General features: G+C 39.1%; 1 protein-coding gene across 2 annotated transcripts in view; it reads right to left on the reverse strand.

Annotated features, from left to right (window-relative positions):
* Positions 1 to 20,105, reverse strand: part of LOC119225135 (CUB and sushi domain-containing protein 1-like) — a 282,822-nt gene that overhangs the window by 41,401 nt on the left and 221,316 nt on the right. For both annotated transcript variants that reach the window (XM_037482822.2, XM_037482815.2), the window contains exons 33-46: positions 15,211 to 15,327; positions 14,990 to 15,103; positions 13,286 to 13,381; positions 12,953 to 13,156; positions 11,695 to 11,819; positions 11,511 to 11,607; positions 10,661 to 10,765; positions 8,324 to 8,442; positions 7,893 to 7,962; positions 6,908 to 7,024; positions 6,265 to 6,474; positions 4,531 to 4,719; positions 3,880 to 4,057; positions 615 to 760 (exon numbers count right to left, since the gene is read on the reverse strand). In XM_037482822.2, coding sequence (XP_037338719.2) covers positions 615 to 760; positions 3,880 to 4,057; positions 4,531 to 4,719; positions 6,265 to 6,474; positions 6,908 to 7,024; positions 7,893 to 7,962; positions 8,324 to 8,442; positions 10,661 to 10,765; positions 11,511 to 11,607; positions 11,695 to 11,819; positions 12,953 to 13,156; positions 13,286 to 13,381; positions 14,990 to 15,103; positions 15,211 to 15,327 — 1,887 coding nt within the window. The remainder of the gene's footprint in view (positions 1 to 614; positions 761 to 3,879; positions 4,058 to 4,530; positions 4,720 to 6,264; positions 6,475 to 6,907; positions 7,025 to 7,892; positions 7,963 to 8,323; positions 8,443 to 10,660; positions 10,766 to 11,510; positions 11,608 to 11,694; positions 11,820 to 12,952; positions 13,157 to 13,285; positions 13,382 to 14,989; positions 15,104 to 15,210; positions 15,328 to 20,105) is intronic.

Raw genomic sequence — 20,105 nt, forward strand, 5'->3', positions numbered from 1 at the left:
CCTGAACTTTCAACCCTAGACAGAGGTGCTGATAGCTTGTGTGGATGTTTACCTCAGTAATTATTTTTTTAGGTTGAAGAAAAAATGCATTACTAGGTTGATATTTTTACCCTTTCTCACTGGGACTGTATACGTGCAACAAAAGCTCCAAGGATTCCTCAGAAAGTGGAAAAAATGCACATCGCTGGAAAGCATAAGATGGATCTCTTAAGAGACATGATGACCTTGTTTATGTGTACAAATAGAGAATAGTAGTGGAGTAATATTGAACACAAAAAAAACATCTGTCTCTGTTTTTCTCTTCTCTTAAGGGCTCTTACCGAGTCTCATACAATCTTTTACCGGTAATGGAACTGGTTGTTGAACTGAAAAGCACTAGCCACACTCACCTTGAGACTAAATAAATATGTGATTTTTATTAAGAAAATTGGTTTGATATTTGCAAACACAGATGTGGAATCAGGTTGTAGACGGCAGTGAACAAAAACTCTTTGTCCTTTGTTCATCAGTCGCTCAACCCGAGTGTTCACATGTGACTAACTAAATCTACTGTACTGTATATGATGAACAAAGACATATTACAGGTAAAAGTGTATGTGAGTGTGTATCTTCACCATGAAAGTTGAGAATGAAGAATCCTCCGGTTGAGAAGTCAGAGTGAAAGCAGATCCGGACCTTGGGGCTGGTGCTGTAGGCCGACTCTAATGCCGTGTTTCCACTGAACACTCCCAGTTGAGGACTGGACGTATCTGGGCCGTCCCTAAATTCAAAGAGAGAATGAAGACAACTGACACGCTTGACCTGGAAGCACCATGCATTTTAACATCTGAAGCAGAGGCAGGAAGCGGGAAAGAAGAGTTGCGTAACAAAAAGATTACTACAATGAAGGCTTAACTGATTTATTTTTACTCCTCAAATGCAAATTATTTTACATTCTGACCAAAACCTTTCTACAATAAGTATGTAAGATTCCAAGAATTTGATTCAATATGCGCAGAAAATTGGGGGATGCTATACTGTCGAGTATGTTTAAAAATGCTCATGTACTAATAATACTAGGGTACGTTTTAAAAGGATGGATTAGAACACATTATATAAAAGGATAGTATTGTGAGGTAAATAATGTGAAAAAGGTGAACCCAAATACTTTTTCTCTTTGTGTCGTCTTGTTTTACTTATTTGAAATAAGCTCATTGAACAAACTCTTTGGATTAAATGCTCAATTTATCTCATTAAATAATGAATGTTGCTGAAATTTTATATTTCAAAAACTCCCTAAATGTTCAGTTTTAGGTTTTTAATGAAAATGCCATTAGAGGGTTTTTAACATTTTATTCATGACAAGTGCCTGAAATCTCTTGGCTCCTCAATAATTGAAGGCCTCCTTAAGGTGTTGGAGCTCCTTTGGAGTATCAAAATGTTTTATTTGGGTCATTCAATTTAAAAATGAAGTGGAATTGTGTGGCTTAATCTTTACTCTTTACCTTGCTGAAAAATACACAAGACCGATTAAGCAAAAACACGTGTCTCTCATGTGTGTGAGACATTACCAGTGGAAATGAGTTTGATTTATCTATCTGCTAAAGATGATTGACTCAGGGTTATACAGTGCACAAACCGGAAGACACACATCACTGACTTTTGGAATATAGAGGACATTGGGATGAAAGACGTTTGTCACAAGTTTGATTAATAACCAGAACACAAAGACTGGTGGAGGTGAAAAATTAGCATAACCCCTGAAAGCAGGGGAATGAATGATTAGAAAAATTAAACCTTTGTAAGATTTACCTAAATTACCTTTTTTAATGTGTGTGTATGGGGGGGGGGTGAGACTTAAGTGAGCGGCTACTGATGACTTGATTGTTTGATTTTGATAATCAGCTTGAACTAAATAAATGCTGTAAGAACAATTTATTCTGTACTTCATCAAACCAGTATGAAACATTTCAAAATCCCCCCTCTCCTTATATAATTAATAGAAATTATGCTTAAATCAAATTAACCCAGCAGCACGCGCAGATTCTACTGTGTGTTATTTTTCCACCTTAATTCAGGAACCCAAAAGTCAAATTTTCCAATTACGACAAAAGCAATGACGAGGATCTCAAACTCTGAGATGACACAGTTTTCAGAGTTTACTTACTGCGTATCCACAATACAAGATATTTCCCAATTGATGCAAAAGGCCACCGGTTATTATCTAAACAATAATAAGGCCATACATTCACTGTGTGCCTCTTTAACCGCTATGACTTTCCACACAAAAGGCTAATATGTTTCTCACTGAAAAAGTCAAACAAACCCGAAAACGTTACCTCACACCACCAGTTTTTAAGATGAGCAATGAGTGAGCGAGATGATCTCACTCAAAATTTCACTGATCCAAAAACCTGAAAGACCACAACCATAATTATGGATGTTCCTTTTGTGCTGAAAGAGCACAGCAGATATATATGCCAGTAAATCCTATAGAGTACAAATGTTAATTCATTTTAGACATTTTAGATTTATCTAATAAGATCTAAAGACTGATTCATGAATGATAATACAGTGATCTGATGACGCAGTAGCAGAAGACCTTTAGATCTCCCACTGTAACTCTGTCTAACCCCCTGCAGGGTGGATGCTACCCCACCGCCTCTGAGCAAAGCACTCTTCTCTGGCCCCCAGTCACTTCCGAAATGATTCGGAAGAGATGGTGTTAGAGATGAATGTGAGACGGACGGGTGGAAGTGTGTAATTTAGGCAATAACCTCAGATGTCTTCTGGTAGTCTACAATCCAGGAGCACGATTTTAGAATTTTGTTCCCCGTAAAAAAAATGACAAGAACATTCAAATCACCTAAATCATTTTGATACTGCAAAATAACCCTTTGCCGCGCCTCTGCGGAGCAATATACATGACTCGTGTGGCTGCTGAGAGTGACATTGAGTGATTACTTTCCCGCAGCATTTCAACTACTCAAATCTCACAGCTTGACTTTTGAGAGTGATAAAAGAAGCCTAGACACCTAAACACCCAAACTGTTATTTTCTAAACAGAACAAAACCAACATCCAATAATATCAGTGCAAAAATTCTACTTGATTTCATTGTTCATTAAAAATGATCTGTTTTATTTCATTTGTATCATACTGCAACTTGTGTTAGTTGAGAAATTTCTTTTTGACTGACTGAAACTTGTCAGATCTTGACGGTTCCTGTTGGATTTGTGAACCAAGCTCCACTGCTCCTTTCATTACATTTCCCACCCCCCAATGAATTTCATCATTACTGCAACGGGTCCCAAGCCGTCTCACGCTCTGTGTATGGCCATGGTACTGAGTTAGATCGAATTGGTCAGTGGTCCCATTGTAAATGCATTACTCTCACACTCCCTTTCACATTCTTACCCCCACACCGAATCCAATATTAGTGCAGGAGAGGCAGTGAACGCGTAGCACAGAGTGTGCACGTATATGTGTGTTAGGAGTCTATGGAGTTGTGATCCTTGTGTACAGTATAAGGAAGTCATAAACAATTGACACATGGGAAAGACTGTATTCGTATGAAGTGCAACATAAATAAATATAAATGAAATACCAGGAATAAGGTTATCATGAATAAAATACATCCCAATAAGTCAGTGTGATAGAAAGCGTGCATACTTGTGCGGGAGAGGGGAAGAAAGAGATGAGAAAAAAAAAGTAAAAGTTGATTCAACTTTTTATACAGATACAGGATATAAGTATAATTCAAGACTTACCTGTCAGTGATGCAATCAGTCCCCAGATAAAGGCCAGCATAAAAAAGAAGCTTTAGCTGTTTTGTGTGTGTGTGTGTGTGTTTGTGTATGTCCTTGCACGAAAGTTCAAGTGTGAGAGTACCCAGACTTACCAGACAGCGATGTAATCAGTGACAGGCTCTGTCTGCAATAAGGTAAAGTTTATATAAACTCCATGTCCATGTGGAACGGTGATGAGCCAGCTGCAATCTTGTGAGTTGGGGTATTCATTGGGATACTGAGGTGAATAGATTGTCCCGTTTTCAGCTGTGACATTATAGCCACAAGGAGCTGTAAAAAATAGTTAAAAAAGAGTTATGAGATTATCTATTTGGAAATGTCTTTTTTTCTAACTTGCTAGGCCTGCTTATCAGGGGACAAGAACAAGTGTGCAACTGCAGACAGTGAGCAATATTATCATTGTCATAACTTGTAGGTGTAAGTGATAGTAGTAGTGGTAGTAATAAGAGCAATTATTGTGCTATTGATTTATAGGGTAAATGGTCCAAAGGACACAGGAAGTTTTACGTTGTTGCTGGCCTGAAATAGCGGTGAAAGATTAGATACAATTCACAGAAAATCTATAAGGATAAGAACATTTTCTAAATGCCTCCATTTTAAATCACCCTCTACCTAAGGGAGAAGGATGTTGTGGGATAGAAATGATGTGTTATACTAAAACATAAAGTGTCAAATGTGAAAAGACTTTTCAACATCTAAATTCCAGTTAAATAAACATCAATAAAATCCTTGATTGTCCTTACCCTCACAGCGTGGGAATGGGTGGTTCCACTTCCGGTTGGTCCCATGCAGGCATGTTAGCACTGGGTGTCCGATCAAAACATAACCTGGGTAGCAGTGAAAAGTTACTAATTGGCCAGCACTGAAGTCACTGTTGATGATATCTCCGTTAGGGAAAGGAAAGGGGTCCTGGCAGTTTTGAAGTTGATAGGCTAAAAGAGAGATAAGAGAGAAAAAAAAATGAATCCAGTGTAATTTAGGTCAAACTGATAGTTGGGGAACAGGACATGTAGGAACACAGTTATACTTATACTTGAGTCCCGACAATTATAATAATTCGTTTTTGAGATATTTATTTTTCTGTCTGCAACTAATGGACTTCAAGGAGCATTTAACATATCTATGAAAGACAAAGGCTACCAGCTACGACAGTGCAGCAATAGATCTAATCTATTTTTATACAATATTTGGGAACATATATGGAGACATTTTGCATAATATATAATACAGAACACCTGATCTTCCTAGTGAGTTAAAGTCCAGATGAGGAGATTCACATTCACAAAGGATGCTTCAGAATGTCAGAACTAAGATCCTGTGGGACTCTTAGATACTGACGGGCAAACCAATAATAAAAAAACTAACTGAACATTGTGGAAGTACCGAAGAAGCTGATGCAGAGTTCCAACAAGAAGCAAGCATCATGATATACAAATGCCGAGGGGGTAAAACGGTTTGAGAGAGTCTAAGTGAAGGTACTTGCAGCTGTGAAACAACAAAAAGAAGAAGCAATATCCCAGTGCATTACATTAAAACTGGTTCCAGGGCTCCCTAAGATGTTATTAACAACGTCTGCGTCCAAATAGCCCTTTTCAGGGTAACTTCTATTGATTTTCTGTAGGTTATTCCATTGCTGTTTTGCGGATGAACACATGTGCATTCAGCCTATTGATCCCTATACCTCAGAGGCCATCGGAATAAAACCTGACTTTGTGTCATCGAGTGCTGCAGCGATGAAAGCATCCACCCAGAAAGGAGCGCTAGCCGAGGGTGGTATCATGGAACTCTGTGTGAACTAAAAAAGAAGCACATGGTGTAACCTTATGTGAGGAAACATGTCGCACCAACTGTGGAAGTTCGCAAAGACTTGGTCATTGCAAAATGGGAGAGAAAAAGGGAAAACAATATTACATCCATGTAAATGTAGTTATTGTTTGAGTAAGTTAGTGAGCCTTGTTCTACTTATGTTGGGGTATAGGCCCACAGTGTATCGCTTGTGCCTTTGAAGTAAAGCACTTTGGGCTACAAGTAAAGCCGACTGGACAAGATGCCAGTCTCTCACAGGGGCTTACTAACAATCCATTTTTCCTAATGATGGGAGGAAAGCCACAAGGTTTTTAAGTCTTTAAAATGACTCATCCACAGATCTGAGCTCAAACCCTCACAGCAATATGTTTCTCATCCCACCCTTCATTTTCTTGGAGTTGTGAAAGCTTTGTAATTTTGCAACTAGGTTTCGATGTTAATTTATTCAGAACATTTAAGCAGACCACTTTCGAATATCATTCAAGCAACCATCTTGTGTTCCCAAACTAAACAGTGGGCCCAGTTTGAACACGTCTGTTCCCTCTGTGTCCCTTAACGGGTGGCTTTCAATTGGATGCGACTGCGGTAATACCTCCGGGTTTGTGGGATTTTGATTCGGCAATTTTCGCCTTAAAAAGAAATTTCAAAAGAAAAGCCAACGTGAAACCCACCCTGATAGGTCAGTTTGAACCCGGGCCTGTTCTCTGAGTGGTCACTGTAGAAGTGGATGATCGTGAGGTGGGTGGTGCTCAGCAAGGGTGGTGGCATCTGCGAGCCAGTATACTGTCCAATAAGAGCAGAGCTGTGCTGTGGTCCAGCCCTGACCTCCAGGAAGTCATGGTTGTCTTCAGAAGAGAAGTTTTGGAACTGAACATGGGCTCCTTGAATAAAAAAAGAGATTATTAGAGACTATATGCAACACACAACAATTATATACTTGTTGGAATGCCAAATAAGTGGCATAAAGATTCATGGAGATTTTTTGCATACACCGGAAATTCTACACAACTACGTGTTTGTATTAGTCGTTATATTCATATTTTATTACTATGAATCAAAAACACAGCTTCAATTCTGAGACATGACAATGAGGTTGTCAGGTGGACATGTGTCACTTGTGTGGACTGTGCCTGCCTGTTGGCTAGGTCATCCTTGTAAACGAGAATTGGTTATCAATGGATTTTACCTGGTTAAATAAAGGTCAATAAAGGCTTCTTTGGTTCAATAGAAAAAAAGTGTATATTTCCCAAATACAGATGGACTGAAAGTCACACATTTGTTATAAGGAATGCTTCGTTATCCCATCATATTTACCATATCCAGTTGGCAGGGTGATTTGCCAGGTGCAGTCCAGGTTTCCAGGGTAGTTGCCAGGGAAACCTGGACTGAGGACGACACCACTCATCTCAGACAACACCCCACCGCAACGAGCTGACAACACAGGCACAGCGAAAGCATTGTTAAAACAGGCATCGCATACGCAAGGTACAGTATCATCTCTTTGCTTCAACAGAAAGAAGGTTACACCACATTTCAACACATATTTAAACTAGATCACTACTATATTGAAAGACAGTAGACATGATTTGTTAAGTTAGTCTTGACATGTCAAGGTTGAGTCTGACTGGAATTGGCTACCCAGGACCTGCTAGTTTTTACCAAACCCACACATCGATGTAGTCAAGGTTCCTTAACTCTATTACAGAAATTTGGAAACCTTGGCTCTCAGCACATGCTGCACAATTGAGTTTGTAACCTGCAGGTGTATTGATCCTTTACTGTATGAAATGTACACAAATCATATTTCGGTCACATCATTGAATACACAATTTAAATAATATGAACAACACTTCCTTGTTCAGTTGTTACTGTTATCCATTGATTTTAGGAAGAGTTCATAGTCCTGTAGTTACATTGAGTGGATAAAGTGTCAATTTACAAAATATTCAACTGCCAGATCACAAAGTTTTTATATAGAATACATGTTTTTCTACTGAAATGTATTTAGTTTCTTCTTTCAAAGATAATTGAATTTTTTACTAGAATTATATTTTGTGCATTTGAGGAATTCCACACAAGTAATAAATAAATGGACTTCAAGTGACGTATTGCAAACCTCCCTCAATACAGACCGTTTTTCCGATTCACATCTTTAATCTACAGAAAAGCTTCTGTCACTTTGCTGTGCGGATCTAAAATTCCCATGTGAACCTCACACCTGCTGGTCATATTTTTTTCCTCAATGGATCGATCTTTCCTGACACGGTTTAGCCAGCGGAGCAGAGTGTGTGTGAGTTACCTATGCAGAGAGGAGGCGGGTAATTCCATCGACGCACAGTTCCAGGCATACATGAAATGTGAGAGTGGCCCTGAAGGTAAAGTGGAGAAAAATAAAGGAAAGGACAGATGTTTGCAATCTTTAAAGTTTGTCAGATTGGGAATTCAAGTTTTTACTTTGTGAAAACGATATTATATATTATATTTTTTTGACACATGTGGAAATTCATGTGGAATTATATTTTGACATATTTTTTTTCATTGCCTGCTTTAAAGTCTCTGTCCTTACTAAATTTCACCACACACTATTTATGGCATTTATTTAACAACATTTTTGTATATTTTCGTTCAATTTATTTAAACCTAAACAAGAAAAGAAAGAAAGAAAAGTATTAGTAAACTATGTATGATCATAACAGATCTGTTTGTCTGTAAATTTGTCGGTTTTCGTACCTGTAATGTGTACCCTGGTTCACAGCTGAAGGCCACCACCTCATTCACCATATATCTGTCACCTGCTTTAATGCCATTGGCTGGTATCATTGGCTCGGGACAAGTGGTGAGACCAACAGCTAAAAAAAAAGAACACAATCACAAAGAACTATATTATTACCGTTACTTATTTCATGAATACTATTTTTATTAAGCATACGTCAAGTGGACTCAATGACTTGAGCCAAATGCAGAGAGACATAGAAACGATGACGTAATCATCTCTTCAAGTTCTATCCCACGTTGCCGTCTTGATCTTTCTTATCAAACATACTGTATATAGGCCTACTAATAATAGCCAATATGTTAACACACCAAAAACAAGATATCCTCGATTGTTTTTATTTAAGCTCCATTGTCAATTGTCAATAAAAGTTTTTTATTGCTTTTCCTCACTTGTATGTGACTCGACAAATGAATGCTGTAGTCTACTGTACTTAGCCACTGATTGAACCTGAATACATTTACATTTTTATGGAATAATAAATAATCAGATGAATCTGTGTTATATTTAATTTATTTATTTCATGAATTGACGGTATAATAAAAAATCTTGTATGTTGTCAGTGTTGACACAGCCTCTGAAATGTACTTAAAATATGTTAAGGTAATAAAATGACTTTGATTATGTATTCCCAACCCTGTAAAGGTTAAACCTATCCTTAATAAGTTTGACAGCCGCCAGCTCTTCGTCAGAAAGTATCAGTGTGTTCATGTGTGTGGGTCTGCTTTTGTGTTTCAGATGGAAACTTCCGCAGGAGACCGCCCTGGAGCGGTTACCATGGCAACAAAGGGGTGGAAGAGTAATAGAGAGTGAAAGACGAGGAGGAAGTGGCATGCTTGTGTGTATTGTGTGTGTGTGTGTGTGTGTGTGTGTGTGTGTTTGATTGTGTGTCTGGTCTTGTTGGTTCATTATCCACCTTCCAACCAGCAAAACGATGTGATCCCACTGAGCACACACACAAACACACGCACTAACACACACACAAATCCAGGTGGCCTAGAACATATTGTGCATGACTGACTTTTACATGAGTGTGAGCCTGCTGCGAGGGATGAGGGGGACTTTTATTCGATTGAACGTACAGGAAAAGATGCATGAGACTGTTACTTTGAGACACACACACACACACACACACACACACACACACACACACACACACACACACACACACACGTACACCCAGTACTTTACTAGGCAGAGCATGTCAGGACAACTGATCAATGACACTAGTCCAATTGTCTGACCATGTCTCAGTGTGCTTGCTAGAAAACAGTTGCCTCTCTTGCCCTGTTATGAAGGAGAAGTGTTGCTCTGTAAACTGCTGACCACACCAGAAGCCATCCCCCTAGGGCCACTGGACTACAACTAGACACATTCAGCACGTAAGTCTTACTGACTGGATTCACTATACTTGTGTTTTGCTTCATTTGAGGACACAAAATGGAAAGTGACGACTTAAAGGGTCGACCGTTTAGAGGAAGGGCCATTTAGTCAGCTTAAAACGATGATAAAATCATTACCACATTCATTCCCGTGTCCTCGGCATATAATTACGTCCACTTGTACACGCTAGCACATTTCTACAAAACTGACAAGGAGGATCTATAACAGCCCAACAGATGTTAGGGTCATTTGTGTTTTTCTGGTTTCTAGATGGAAACACATCAGAAACAGACAGCACAGTAAAAATCTGTTTGTGAAAAATAATGTTTAAGAAAACGTTTTCCCATGCTATTGAGTTCATTATTTTGAATTCAAAGACCACAGAGTGCAGTTTATTAGTATGAGAGCACTCATACTCACAAACTACTCACTGAGGGGACAGGTTCAGTGATCTAGAAGTGATTCTAAGCTAAAACAACTACAAAGGACTGGAAAGGACATGCCCTGACAGGTGTGTACATGTGGAAATGCATCATGTTAATATCTATGTCTAATCCTGTCCGTCTACACATTTGTTTGTGTATGTGCCTGTTTTTGTACCTATGTGCATATATGACACAAGCAAAAGCGCTTGTGTATGTGTTTGTACTTGTGTGAGTCTATGTGTGTTCTGTGTGTTTGCTCCGATTTGGGTCTCAGTCAGTGTGTGTATGCCTTTGGGCAGCACCAATTTAGGTCACTGACTCTTGTTATTTCATGTTGAAGTTTGGGCTGTAGCAATTTGTTTGTTTGTGCTCAATTTTGTCAGCCGGTTTGTGTGCATTTGTGGATTTTTGGTAGAAGGCACGCATCTACTATTAATAACTATTTGTCGGCCCATTTGTCTGTCTATAAATGAAGCTTCAACTTACTCTTGTATTCTAGGTGAAAACCTGCTGCCACCACACTGATGTCACTCTGAAAGTGCAGAAGGAGCTGATTGGACGTTGAGTTGAGGAGGGCGGGAGCAGTAGTTCCTACAAAGTGATAAACATGAAAAACAAATATAAACGTTTGCATAACATAACAATGGATATCATGGATATATTATGTTAAGAAATGATTTTAAAACTTGATGATTTTGACCATAAATATTGTTTGAATCTCAAAACCAGCAGGGAATTTGTGTGCAGAGAAGGTGAAGGACCCCTGGTCAGCTAGCATTTTGGTGTCTTTATATGAAGCAACCCTCATCTACCCCAGTGAAGCTGCTCAGACCAATGGGAGATCACCGTGGTTAAAGTGGGCAGCTTCCTGGTGCGCTTTCTTGAGAAGGCAACAGTCACTTGTGTAGGTTGTTTCCCTTTGAGCAGCATGTTTTATTTGGGATAGATGTGTGACAAGTAAGAGCTTGGGGCAGGTCACAGGGGAAACTCTGCTGGGAAATGGTAAAAGGTTAGATGCTTCCTCATTCCTCCCTGTCTTCGTCTTTATACTTTTTTACTTCCTCCTTCTTTCTCCTTTCAGTAGCTATCTGGAAATTAATTTATTAAAGGTATATATCATGCATTTTTGTTACTCACCCATCATGTATCTCCAATGGATGATGTATTCATGTCTATCTATAGTTCAAAACTGTCACATGTTATTCATCATAGACCTATTGTGTGTATCTATAGTTTGGTAGTTGTCATTTCTCATCCATCATAGATCTCTGGAGAGTTTATATGCATGTGAGAGTGTCTGTGCACAGTTTGTGTTTGTGTGAGCATATTGTCATACCAGAAAATGACCCTAATTTAGGAGCTGTCATGTCTCCTCCATCGTAGATCTCCAGAGAGTCCCAGTTGTGCTCAGTAGCAAACGTCATCACTTGGATCTAAAAAAAAACAATAAAAATCAATGAACATCACAAACTGAGTTTACATCTGTATAGTATATTCAATATAGGTGTATATATGTGTACCTGTATCCCAGCCCCTTCACTGACATGTATCCTCCACAGACAGTTGAGACTGTTTGGGTAGGGCTCAGGATAGGCCGGAGACAGTATTGTACCGCGCCGTTCAGTCAGATTGCCACTGCAGGGAACTAGAATGGTGACATCAATTATTAATTTAATTGCAAAGTGTATTAGATAAACTGCTAACAGATACAACAGAATGTTGGAATATTACTCTGCATACCCTGGGACAATAGTGTGCAGAAATGCCACTGCAGGGAGCCAGAGAGGAAAAATTTGATAAATGTGGTTTTAAAGTTTAAACTGAGGTGACAGTTTGCAAAGGCCTACCCTCAGCATGAAGAGATTTCACACTGGCATACGTTTGGTTTGATAGTCAGCGTCAAAATCCCAATATGGGATAATTTACAGAAAGAGCTGTACTTCAGGGGTCTTCAACTCAAATGTGAAGTGGTCCAGTTAGAGAACATTTCTAGAAGCAAAGATCCGTAACAAAGAACTGAACATATATGTGACTGCAAATATAAATAATTTTCTCTCAATTAACTAAATAAAAGCGGGGCTGCATTTAAATAAATAAATAAAATGTGAAAATGTATGCATGCATTCAAATAAAGCCAAGAAAAAATAAAATAACAGGAAGATAAGCTTGAATTTCCCCTTTTCTGCTTCACATTTGGACTTGACAGTGTCAGCAAATTATAAATAATAAATCTAAACACATTTTAACATGGTTTAAAATAAGTTGTATATTCACTCTCCCACTTTTTGCTGAGTGAAAGAATTAAGATCTAGTTTTTCCTGCCAGGCTGTTAAACCTGGGCCTGAATGCATCATGGCCGTTCTCCTCATGATGACGTTTCAACGGGTCCTGAGCACACGAGAGTCCGTGGGAAGTATGAACATAAAACGAGTCCGTCCATTGAGGACTAAATGCTCTACTTTCGCTTTCCATTTCTTCCTAATTTTTCTCACCCGTCCCTTTACGTCTCACTGTTTCTAAAATGTTGCTATCTTTCTTCTCTTTCTACAGTCTTTTTATTTGTAATTCGCCGCTACCTCTCCAGTCTGTCCGCAGTATTGAGATGATATCATCGTCCTGCCTGGAATGCAAAGACTCGATTGGTCGAGTGGTATCACGTGGGAAGGTTTAACGCGAATGCAACTGGTCAGTGCTTTAAGCCACTACGAGCAAAGGGACGGCTCCTGGGTCCGGATCCGGACTTACTCATTATGTGGGTAAATGCTCAGTCAACCTCACCTAAACAGGATGGTGTTGTTGCGTTCCACTGTGCGAGGGCACCTGGCACGGCCTGGCACCAGATAGCACTGGATCCTTTCAGTAGGTACCCTGGACTGCACTCGAACCGGACCACGGAGCCAGTGGAGAACTCCGAACCGATCCGCCGACCGTACCGAGGCTCCGGCACTGAACTGCACTGACTGTCACTGGTGCGAGGCACAGCTACAATGGCGATGGTAATGAAACAAAATGAGCAGAAGAAGGGGATGTGCATTAGAAATATTATCAGTAGTGATGCTTTCGCATGGAAGCTGAGTTGAGAGAGAGAGAGAGACAAAGATTGAGAATTACCTTGGTAGACAAAGTGAAAGCCTCTCGCTGATTGTCCACTCTTAGCATTGAACCGCAGCATAATCTGATTGGAAGTAGCCAGTGGCAATGTCTCTCCTGGGGAAAAACGATTACGAGTCAAAAATGTAACTTAATTACCAATTTTTTTTTGTTTACATTTGTTTTACTATTGAGACACAACATTACAAACATGCAATTCAATACAATTCTATACTAAGATGTAGTAACATAGCCGTGTGTGTAAATGTGTTCCTCAAGAATAAGAATGCAAGTAAAAAGATACACACACAGCAACTCATATACACAGAGATTTATATTCACACGCATGGACAAACAAAGTCACAATGATAACAAGACAAAAAGCATGGTTTGGTATGGCTGACATTTAGAACCATCATTAGCTGCGTCGGGATGTGTGTGTATGCGTAACTAAGGTATGCGTGTATGTACGTTAATATGTTTGTGTGTCGGAATAAACAGTCAGTTAACTGGAACAATGTGCTACAAAGCAGTTTGCTTGTGTGTATGTGTGTGTATGTGATAGGGTAATGATGCGGCCAACATTATTTTGTAAAGCCTGGTGTGTCTCAATGTTTGCTGCCAGTTTTACCCAAAAGGGAAATTTTCCAACCCAAATTAACTTTAAGGAATAAGCCACCCTCTCTCTGTTACATAAACTGGCCTCTTTCCTTTGAATTATCTTAGATGGATGGTAGTTAGGAGGAAAGTATTTGCATAATGTGCAGCTCTAAACAAAGCCAAAACCGACAAACACAAACTGTGAAATCCTCCTAGTTAATATTATGTGGAAAAAAGCTGGATGATCTACTTTATTAAGCAAAGAGCAAAGACAAAACAAACATATGCACCGTAATGTGAAAATAAAAAGAAATGCTCTAGGGAACTTTTATATCCATCTAAATATCTTTGTTCTTCTTCATGGATTGATGTTTTCATCATCACTCTGCTGCACCAGAGTATTATGGCAGTTGCTGCCACTTTTCAGCAGCTCATAATTATACAAGCATTTCTAAATATCTAAAAAAAAAAAATCTACGGAAAGAAACAAAATGTCAATTCCAGTGGGGTTTGCCTGTAGCTTTCCCCCTGGTCATGACACATAACAAGAGAACACTTAACCTTGAAGTAACGAGACTAAGCAATATTTCCTCCCATTTAATTATTCATGTTATCTATATGAATCTTACCTCATCTCTCAATCTCGATTTGTGTTGAGTAGTGACTTAAAATGTTGCCAACATGGGACAACTCAAACTTGGATGATAAGGAAAACCCAGGGACGCTTGTTCTAAGGAGTTTCAGTGATACCCTATATTGTACTGTCTCAGTGAGACGCTTTCCACCGCTCATTTATTCCCGTAAAGATAACCCGTAATGGATTTTCACTAAATACATCACTGTCAAATAAATTGTAATAACAACTACTGGTGCAATGTTATGCAGGACCAAAGTGTGGCTTTCTTACAAACAATTATTTTACTTTCTCTTTCAAAGATGTGTTGAGGAAAATACAAAAGTTAAAACGGAAACATATTACATTAAAACTGAATTGCAGCTTTTTAAAATTATATTTTTCACTTACTCACAAAAGCAAAGAATTCATCTATTACTATCAAGGCAGAGTGACCCAATAACATGCCCCCAGGTGTGTTTGTCACTAAAATCTGCTAATAGGAGACTCACCGGAATGTGACCCAGCCAGAGAGCTGAGCAATCGAGCATTCTCATTGGCACCATCAAACAGCTCCACGGAGTCATTCATTGCTGTCTGGAAAACAGCAAACTGACCAAATACCACTGAAGAAGATGGAAAGACAAGAAGACAATAAGTAATTTGCTTTTTTGTTGGTGATTGAGTTCACAAATCCGTTGTCAGCGAAGGGTGTGATAAGTGATGAATTTACCAAACTGTGTGGACACAGTGATGAAGTAGGAGCAGGTCTGTCTTGTAGTGTAGTTAAGAGGATAGTTTGGAGACAAAACAACTCCTTCCGATCCACCATAATGTCCTCCGCATGGAGCTACACACAGAAGAATTCAAATTTTATTATTTTTAGGTACTATTTGTAGTTTATAGTTCCTGTCGACCTTAATGTTGTGCAGGGGAGCAGCACTGAATTACATACAAAATAAAAACAAACTTGAGGTCATGAAAGCGGGTATTTCAGACACATAACAATGCTACAATACTAACAAAGCATCTTGCCACTGTTGTCAACAGTTACAATGAAACAATTATTTTTCTGATTTCCAATTAAGTTGTTTTGTATCAGAACAACATCAATAGTGCTTCACATACTCCATTGGCATTTTCTTATCATTTGTTTTGTTTATAAAAACATCTTACCTTTAAATGAATGACTACCAGTACTAAATTTCACCATTTCTTCAATAAAGAAAGATTATAGTTAACATTTGTGGAAGCATGCACTCGTCAATGTTTCTTGGATAAATAAGTAAATCTTTCTATACTCTGTAACTTGTAACCTTTCCTGCTCTCAGAAAAAAGCAACCAATCTGCACCATTTCAGTGCACAAAGGAAATCTACATGTAAAGGTCAGCGCGAGCCACATATTGAGAAATAGTCTATTGCCTTTGTAAGCCAAACGCCAATTCAACACGGACTACAAGCACAAATTGATTGTATTGTTAAATTTAAAGAAAGAAAAAATAAAATCATGATAACGATGGAATGGAAAAATTGAAAACAAAAATGTCTATTGATATCAATAATTATGTATTGATATTTTTTTGCCCTGTGAGAAACTAGCAACCTTTCACGGAGGTATGGTACCTCTAGTGCAGCCTGAAAACCCATCCGATAGAGAGCAGCCATACAGTAGTTGCTTCAGTTGAATACTTTTGTAATGACATAATGAAAATGATTCAGAATGAATCTAGTTTAAGTGCTGAGATTCCGTTCATATTTGCGGGTGTTTAAATTGACATTAGTTTAAAGTTATAGGGATCGCGGCAATAAATAAATCTAAAACCGTAAGCTAGAAAATGTGTTGCACAACTTGACAAAAAATCTATTTTAATGTGATTCCTTGACGCTCTCGGCCGGCCAACACGTCAAACAATGATTTTTTCTGGTCAGGTTCCAGGTGGGACTGTGTCTCACTGTTTGAGTCTGATCATGGCCTTTCTGAAAAAAGAGAGCTTAGCTCTACCTTAAGCTCCCTCCAATTTGCCAACATTAATAAATAAGCCTTAAGCCCACGGATATAAGCATAAACTTGGTATCTTCCCAAATGGTGCTGTGCCAGGACTGTGCAGCAGCCAGTTTCACTTATTGCGAGCTGAAGTGTCGGTTGGACTGAGGTCCAGTTTCTGCATCCTTTGTAGTCGTCTCTGTAAGGATCAACGCACTGCTGCAATGTCCCTAAGGTCAGCACTTTAACATCATTGTTTCACTTAAATCTAGCTTGCGGGATACAAAATAAAATGCGAACAATTGCCAATGAAGTCATCCTTGTGGACTAGCGTACGCTGTAAATGCTGTCAAACTAAGGTAAGAAAACTGGAAACTCTGCTGGCTGCTTCATCCCCTCGGCTTGAGTGCTCCAAGCGTTTAGAAACATTATGTTGAAAACGGTCTTTGCATTTTAAAGTGTGCCTCTTCTGCCACTTTCTTCTCCCCTTGGTGACAGGAGCACTGCCCATTACACTCAAAGCTGGCACGTGTATCACTACACTAATCTGTTATTCTTGTGTATTTGTTGTTGTTTACTTGTTGTCGTTTAGTTTCGCAGAAAATTCATGTCGTCCCTAAATATCACTTGCTCTCTTGTGGCTCCCCGCCTTTGTTATGCAAGGTTGAAATATCGGGCTTTTAATGTGTATGTAGAATGAACACGAGGCGTGAATTGATATTAGCTGTTCTGATCAGCTGTTGAGTGCACCTCAATTACAAATCGTCCTGTCAATTACGATATAATAGGTAAATTAAAACTGCTGTTACATATTGGCTTTTATTTAACTTAGATGGTCGCTCTGCTGCACCCTCTCCAGAGTAGCAATACAAAACTTCAGTGAATAAATTCATGTGATGCCGAGCCAGTGCACAGTGTGAGATCTCCAATATCAGTACACTGCAATTTTCAAAAAGCCTTATTATTATTAATCCCTACTACCAATACATGACCTACAAGAAGTAAAACGAAAACGATCTTAATCCATCTTCAGCCTCTCCAAGAGAGTTGCACACCTTGTGTGTGAAAACCATGTGGGCGTGTGTACATTTATACAGCAGGTAAGGCCAACAAAGGTCGATGAAATTAGTTTAATGGTGTCTGTGAATGTGTGTGTGTGTGTGTAATTATCTAAACCTGTGCTTAAAGAGAATGAAGTTGCCCTGGTTAAAAATGCTGGAAGGGAACAGGACTTTGTGAATCTATTATGTCGAGTCACGTAGGTCTGTCTGTGGCCACACAGAAGAGAGAGTGCGATTTTTACTTTTGGGTTTAAATATATTCTAGCAATGCTTGTTTAAAAAGGATAAAAAATGATTTGTCATGATCATGTCCTACTTACATCCCTCAGCCCATGCAGCTCACCAGGAACACAGGTCAAAACCTTCGAGACCTTGAGTGTGGACACACTGGGCCCCTAATCTGACTATGGCTTGTAAAACTGACTGACACGCCAATCAAAGATACAGCAGAACTTGGTTGGGTTTTTCTGCTTTGCCAGACAGTAGCTGCACCCACACCCAGTCGTCTCCCTCCTCCACTCTTCCATCTATTCCAAGTTTCTTTTTGTTTCCTTGAGCAACAGAGCAAACCCCTTCTTTTATTCCACTCCTTCCTATCCATTGATATTTCTTTTGATTAATTCTTGTCGTGTTTCTGTATTCAAACCCTCAGGTTTGGAGGTCTTGTCTTGATCTACACGCAATTCCCAGTGGTGCTGCTCTAGGCTCAGGTGTCAGTATTATCAAAAGCATTCTCACACATGGGCTTTGATCACACGCACACACACACACACACACACACACTGACACACACAGAAATGATCAAATTGCCAGGCAGGCCATTCTCCTTCTTTCACACATCCATCTGCTTTGATCATCTAAAAACATCCACGAAAAAACATACATAACCCTATATATATATATAAAATTGAACTTCAAACCTGAACTTGTACAAAACCATAAATATAACAGTTAAAGTGACTTTTCAGAGAGTAGATCACAACAATGTAAATAATCACAACTGTGAGCACACAGATACATCATGACTCAGCTCTCTGTTAAAAGCAGCAATGTTGAGATTGATGTGAAAGTTATGTGTTGTTGTAATTATTGCATTAGTGAAGTGGAAATGACTGGCCTTAATAATGACTCCTGCTGCGTCTCAACAAAATAAATCCTCAAAATTCACACTGACCATTGCACAAAGTTATTTCCTCTTAGTTCTAAAGAATGTTAATTTTTTTTTTTGAGATTTATCATTCGATTAAATAATCCTAACAATTAATTTATTCCTGGCCTTTATAATTAGGCTATAGACATTGTTGTATAGCAATAGAGAAGCGCAAGATCATAAACACACACCTACAAAAAGAAGGACTTGGCCAGCTGCAAACTTCTGTGAATCCAATCTACATATGATTAAAATTGAATGTATTGTACATCTTTTACATTGTTGATTCTGTACACATGACATCCATTGCAGTCTGTCCATCCCGGGAGAGGGATCCCTCCTCTGACGTTCTCCCTAAGGTTTCTTCCCTTTTTTCCCCATTGAAGGGTTTTTTTCATATTTTGGGGAGTTTTTCCTGTGCCGATGTGAGGGTTTCGGGACAGAGGATGTTGCATGTGTACAGACTGTAAAGCCCTCTGAGGCAAATTTGTAATTTGCGATTTTGGGCTATACAAAATAAAATGAATTGAATTGAATTAAAATGTATTTAACCCGTCGAATATGGCTAGAAACCTCCCTCCCTGCATTACAAAGATGCATTAGAGGAGCGAGGCGGCAGTGAATGTAGGAGATGTGGCCTTGTGGCTACTTAGTGTGTGACAAGGACCGACTGACTTTCTGTCTGTTTCTCTGCTGGAAGACAAAGGAGTAAAATGTCATAGAAGCATCACATTTCAGAAAACTAAAAAGGATTAGAAGCACATTAGTGTGTTGTAGCTGTGCTAGCTGCTCTGCTAGGAGGAGCTGGTCTGTGTATCCAGTCCTAAACAAGCTATTTTTCATGTTTAACATTACTATTTGCCCTTAATATTAATCTAAACTCAATATAGGAGTGCTGTCAGCAACTATTGGTTGAGTTTTTTGCTACTATATCTTGTTTCTTTTCCGTTATGCGCTTATCGGGCCTTCAAATCCGAGCAGACAAAGAAAAAACGCGTGTGGTTCCACTTTAACTGATCAATAAATGCATATAAACCGACGAGTGGTATTTTGTATTTGTGGTCAATGTGTGTTAGTATGCATATGTGTATTAGCTTCTATAGAGTGCCGCCTAGAGGTTATGTCGCTCTATGTCATTCTGCCTCTGTGTAACTCTCACACTCGTTCCACACACACACACACACACACACACACACACACACACACACACACACACACACACACACACACACACACACACACACACAACCCTATCAACAGTCATGGAGAATTCTTTCTCGCACCAGCTCTTAGTTACCATGGAAACCAATAAAAGAGCGTTTTAAGATGGGAGGTGTGCGTGTGTGTGTGTGTGTGTGTCAATGAAAGAGCTAGAGCAAGGGAGACAGAAAGAGAGCCCAAGAGAAATGACGAGAAAAAAATTGAGTAAATC

This window comes from Pungitius pungitius, chromosome 4 (assembly GCF_949316345.1).
Source record: "Pungitius pungitius chromosome 4, fPunPun2.1, whole genome shotgun sequence".
In the NCBI taxonomy this organism is placed as follows: Eukaryota; Metazoa; Chordata; class Actinopteri; order Perciformes; family Gasterosteidae; genus Pungitius; species Pungitius pungitius.